The 6,095-nt window shown below is 43.2% G+C and overlaps 1 protein-coding gene across 1 annotated transcript; it reads right to left on the bottom strand.

The window, feature by feature from the left end:
• Positions 1–178: 178 nt before the first annotated feature.
• On the bottom strand, positions 179–4,152 carry LOC117041870 (60S ribosomal protein L32). The gene is made up of 4 exons (XM_033141137.1): positions 4,015–4,152; positions 2,558–2,658; positions 2,219–2,400; positions 179–344 (listed from the first exon to the last, which is right to left on the bottom strand). Exons 2-4 carry the CDS (start codon positions 2,651–2,653, stop codon positions 215–217), a joined length of 408 nt encoding a protein of 135 aa, XP_032997028.1. The 5' UTR covers positions 2,654–2,658; positions 4,015–4,152; the 3' UTR covers positions 179–214.
• Positions 4,153–6,095: the final 1,943 nt, after the last annotated feature.

Here is a 6,095-nt window from a genome sequence, read left to right as displayed (position 1 = left end):
CCTCTTCCATGATAGCAAATTGTAATTGGGTGGGTTTGCAAATATAGTACCTGTTAGCAGACTGCAGTAGTTTATAAAATATTACTACCTTTCTAACAACTGATCTTCATATGAAGCTACAAAAATTGCTTCTGTATACCCTCACAGCAGGAACATCAGTTTTCCAACACTTTTTTAAACTTTTTATTAAATACAGTTGTACAAGAACAACTATTTATTCATTTTCCTCACTGCGCAGTCTGGCATTTGGATTGGTGACTTTGATAGCAAGCTGAGCTGCTCTTTCCACAATTACCTTCCGATTCTTGGATGAAACATTGTGAGCAATCTCTGCACAATAGGACCTGATAAAAGATAATGGCATTGTGTCACGAACAGTTCATTACCATGTTAAATCTAATTCTAGGAAAGACAGAGTGAGAATCTAAAATGCTGGAGGTCTGTGAAGTAGTCCAGTATGTACTGAGCAAAGTAAGGGGGTGATTACATATTCAGGAAAATTGCACAACAGTCCTAATGTGAATGTTCCACCTGCAGGTGGGACACTGTGTTGAAATACTACTGTACTATTATGTCAAAAACATCATGTCTTTGTTAAAGTCTGTGCGCAGGAGAATGTCACTTTCCACAGGCAGGATGCTTTTGACGTAGGGGTTGGAGGCATTTAGATATGTGGAAGCAGTACGCTTCCAAAAGGACTGTCTAGTTTTTTCTGTTCTAAATGCAACTTGAAGATTCCAGAAAGAATAAGGGATTCATTTGTTACAATTTGTTACACAGGCTTAAACATTCCCCTGTGGGGTTAACTGAATTGGAAGACTGAAGGAAATAATGTGTAAGGAGCTTCCAGATCAAGGGAGACCATGGGGTGCTTAGCTCCTAAGGATATTGTTCTCCAAGGACAGTCCAGATGGAGGATTATTGTGCAGCAGGTGCTGCTCAGGTTTACATAGCATCCATGCAACGTCATCAAAATCCCAGCATACAATTTTAGATTTAATCTTACTTTGTCTTGCCACAGAAAATTCATTATGTAAAAACAACACATTATACAGCTGCAGTCATCACTGTTGTGCAAGTTTGGAAGTACTTTTTTGGTGGCCAGTTTGTAATGGGTGTGACGTTTCTTTATTGCTACACCCGAGTTGTTCTTTTCAATGGTCCAAACAATGAGTACAAGTGTGCCTATTTCCACCGCCTGCTGAAGGCACACTGAAATTCCAACAACCCAGTTCAGAGGAACTATGTTCTCAACATTGCAGCATTGTAAGAGATTACCTTGGAGACTAACTGCAGTAGATGTACCTGGATTTTAACGTTTTTAACAGGTTTTGCACAAGAATTATTAAAAATAGCATTAATAGAAATGGATGCTGCCCCCCTTCCCCAAGAGCACAAGCCTTGATTGGGCCCAGGGGTACAGAAATACCCACTCGTATACACAGACTGGGGAAAGATAGTCAATGGCAGGGAAGTAATTTGAAGGGAGGGACCACAACACCAAAGACTACCCACTAGTGTGAATGGAAAACAGCAGTAGTTATACACATTTTGATTGGGTCCAGTAAGAAAACCTGTCTGAGCTATGCTGTTCCCCATTTGACTGAGCTGAATAGATACTGGGGAATCAATAGGTCATTATAACCTTCCTCAAAGAGCTCTGTGTGGCATTTCAGTCTACTAACACTGTGGCAGAGTTTACAGAGAACCTGTCCCAGGCTGCTTAACAGGAATCTGAACCAGGATTTCCCTACATAAAATTTCAACAGTCCCTAAACCCCTACAGAATTACCTTTGAGGCAGATACCAATATGGTACCAATTGATATCTGCTGTACTTTGAACACTTTAAAGAATGCAATGACCTTGTCAAGTGCAAAGACAATCTTCCTCCCCTCAGCATTATGACTTTAAAGAAATATTAATATTGTAATATACAAAGAGATTTTCTAGTGGTAAACCTTCCAGCAGTGACAGATTTGAGTTCTAATCCTAGACAGGAAAAGCGGAAGATCCAAAAGGAAAAACAAAAGAAACGGATGGGGAAGAGATGGCTAGTAGCAGTATCCCATCAAGGAAACGAAAGCAGAGGTGTGTGAGAGATGAGCTAGATCCCACAACTCCCAAAATCTTTTTGGATTCAGTGACTACCACTCCTGCAACCAAGCCAGAAATCTTCAAACACAACATGGTATCCCTGAATCCCTTTTCCAACTCACTTGTTGCTCATCATCAGCACCTCCAGCTCTTTGACGTTGTGGACAAGGAACTTTCTGAATCCTGAAGGCAACATGTGCTTTGTCTTCTTACTGCTACCATACCCAATGTTGGGCATCAAGATTTGGCCCTTGAACCTTCTGCGGACTCTGTTGTCAATACCTCTGGGCTTCCGCCAGTTACGCTATAGAAATCCAGGGAGAAAGAATATCAAAGCCTCAACATCTGCACCATCTTTTCAGAGATCTAATATATTACCATGCCAGTGCTGCAAAACCAAAACACAAGCTGGCACTCTTTGAGTATTTTAATGTCTGGCAATTCATCAAAAGGACACCTACCTTAATTTTGACATAGCGATCAGATTGATGGCGGATGAACTTCTTGGTCCTCTTCTTGACGATCTTAGGCTTGATGAGGGGTCTGAGGGCCGGCATAGTGTCTAACAAAAACAGAGCATACCTAAGGAATCAACACACTATAGGCAATAATTACCCTTAAAATAAAAACCCACCCTGTAGCAGCGCATCTTTTCTCCCTACCACGTCCAAAGCTGGAAGAGTACGAAAAGCTCTCCAGATGCGGTCCTGGGAGGTAAACTAATTAAGAGCTGAACCTCTGAATTATTCTCCCCCACATCTATCTAGTGCAGAGAAACCTTTAAAAAATGCCAGTAATGTCCTAGGCCTAAAATGCATGTTATTAATGGGCTTTGTTTGTGTAACATATGCTGTAAGTAAACCCATTACTAGTAAAATGAGGTGCAAGATTTCACAGAAATTATCCTTTTGCTACTATCTTTCCATGTTAAGTTTTCCACTTTTAAAAATAATTCATAAAACTAGTAACATTTACCAGATACAATGCAAATGGGCTTGGCTGATTTAAAATGGTAAGTAACTGTAGTCTTTTTCTCATGGTGTTCTATTTGCGTACTCCATCACTTGGAATTGTGGCTGCTGGCCAAGCTCCCCAAATGTGCTTACAATTGTACGCAAGTAGAATCCTCACACCTTCCACCTAATATATGGAGGTCGTGGGAGGGACAGTAGTAACTTAATCCCACTTCAAACGCTGACTGAAGGTGGATGGTACACAAGACAAGTGTTCACACCTATGAAATATTTATGGGTTGCATCCAACCAAATTTTACTCAGCAGGGCCCCCGAAATTAATGAACCCAAGTTACTCGTGTCTATTAACAAAATATACATTTATCTGCTACACCTTTATGAATTTTCCCGATAAAACTGACTTCCGAATAAGTACCACTGTCAAAGATTATGCCAAAGGAGTTGCATTTTTGCACGTGCGCGCGCACTCACAAAAATCCAGCCGAGGTAAATCAGGGCCGGAACCTTATGCACATCAAGGCTGTGCTAAGCGCTGTGTTGCAAAGGTCGATTAAGAAAGCCGAATTAACCGCGGCGAAAAAGCTTCTCTATTTGAAGTTAAGGCTTCCAACTTCATTTACTCGTCAGAAAAGCTCAAACCCTATTAGGAGCTCTGCCCAATTTCTCCTCCACGGACCACCACGGACCCATGGTGCTGCTCTGGCGAGCGAGGGCTAAGCCTTCAGGCCCTTTTGCTTGTCTGCTTTGCCCTCTCAATGCCAGGTTAGTTCAGCAAAGGGAAACCGAGCTTCGCCCCAAGAGCGCCCCAAAACACCCCGCCCCACAGCGCGCCTGGAAATAGCGACCGGCACCGACAGAGAAGGCCTCCAAGCTGCCCCTGGAAGCGGCAAAGCTCTCCCAGGAGCCTCTCCCGGCAAGGATGACAACGGATCTCCCGGACTTACCTGCTGGAGAATGGCGGCACCCGCGCAGGGAGGGAGCGCGGAGAGAAAGAGCGAAGACGGAAGCCGCAAGGGTTGATGGGACGCCGCTGTAGGGTCCTGGCAGATCGGGTGAGAGCCACAGTGGACACGGAAGGACATAAAGGCGGAGTCACTCAAGCCTCTGGTCCTCCTAAACAGAACCCTAACGTGTATTTTATCATCGATCAACGTCTGGCTAAATAGTTCAGACTTTACTTGTCATATTAGCTTCTGTGAGGTTAGCTAGGGATATTGAGGACCTGGAAACGTCACTTCCGGTAAGCTGTAGCGGAGGGGCAGGAGCTCAGATATAAGAAAGTTGTAGAGAAATCTGGGCGGGAAAATTTCGGGTTCGCATGAAAGCTTTTTTTTTTTTTTTAAATGCTTCCCTCCTTAACAAAAGGGCGCCCATAAATAGCAACGAAGGAATTGAAGATTTTGGCATGGATTGGACAGCTTCATGTTTATCCATGAATAAAAAGTAGAAGCAGAAGTTATGGTGTGGTGGTGTGGCTAAACGAATCGGAAGTGAAATCCCGTGTATCAGTCTCATCATAAAGTCTAGGAACTGAGGTGGGGGTGGGGAGCTTGGAGGCGCTTGAGCAGGTGCTGCTGCCACAGGGACACCTGGTGGTCATACATGGGTAGCGCAGGTGCCATCTCCATGCCGTAGCTGCTGCGGTTGGTTCTGACCGCCTCGTGGATTTGCTCGCGTTTCACCCGCCCCCGCATTAAAAAAAAAAAAAAACTCTTCTACGGCAGTTTTCTGTTAAATAAAACGCGTCTTCCAAAGGGACCACTTTTATAAGTTTAAAAACAGACTATTACACAGACCACTGTACATTTGCAATGTGTAATCCTGGACAAGTCTCCTCAAAAGCAAATCCCATCAAGGTCAATGGGATTTGCTGTCAGGTTCATACAGGGATGATTCAGAATTTCCTGCTTATCTTTGTGTCTGGGTTTCATATGAAAAGAAATGTGCTTAAAACTTTGCAGCACGGGGGTTTGGCACGGCAGATTCTCATGAAGTTCAAATAGTCTACATGAAATTAATTGGCGTTCATTAGCTCCCATGGTACTATGTGGAGGACAAACAACCTGCCTTGAGAATAGGGGAAATGGTGCAGTTTCAAAACCTGCCTTTGAAAATATGAGGAGAGCTTGGTGGACGCTGGAATTTCCCATCCCAAATACATACCAAAGCATTTTTAATGTGTAACCACTGGCAACCTTATTTGGAATTGGCAGCCCTCTTTTATTTGCGCATAATTAATCCAACCTTCAGTATTAGAAGTCATCAAGTATATATTTTTGTAACTGATATTTCACGTTCCCTTGCATTCTACACACACTGAAGCACTCTGAAGTTGCTAGGATATTGGCAGCAGTTTACTGTATTTTTCCGTGTATGACACCCCCCCCCCCCCGTGTATAACACGGCCCCTATTTTTGGGGACTCCAAATAAAGAAATCCCCCATATGCACTATCCGTGTATAAGACGACCCCCCAATTTTAAGCTTGAAAAAATATAGCCCTAGACACGGAAAACTATGGTAATTGCTTATTGTGCGATCTAGCAGTAAAGAGCAACCCCTTCTTACAGCCCTTCTAGACGATCAGGCTTTGAATACAATTTATTAACTCAGTAAATAAGCCATTTGTTTTAAGGGGTGCCAAGCATTTTATTGGGGGATACTGTATTTCGTTAACACTCTACTGCAGTAAAAAATTGCAAAGGGGGGGGGAGAGGGAAAATGCATTTCTTTATGCAGGAAGAGTTGCCATTGCTACTGGAACGTCCAGAAAATGAATACCTATTGGACAGTGTCTGGCACAGCGATTAGAATTTGACTGTGTACACACTATGGCACTGAACCACATTCGAGGCATTTTCTTTCCCTCAAAGAATTCTTGGGACTGAAGTTTGTTAAAGGTTTGATGGTGTTTCCTGCTTGGCAGGGGGTTGGACTGGATGGCCCTTGTGGTCTCTTTCCAACTCTATGATTCTATAAGGTTTCTTGGAACTGTGACTCTGTGAGGGGTGAAATACAGTGCCCAG

This window comes from Lacerta agilis, chromosome 2 (genome assembly GCF_009819535.1).
Source record: "Lacerta agilis isolate rLacAgi1 chromosome 2, rLacAgi1.pri, whole genome shotgun sequence".
In the NCBI taxonomy this organism is placed as follows: Eukaryota; Metazoa; Chordata; class Lepidosauria; order Squamata; family Lacertidae; genus Lacerta; species Lacerta agilis.
This window is presented reverse-complemented; position numbering and strand designations above follow the sequence as displayed.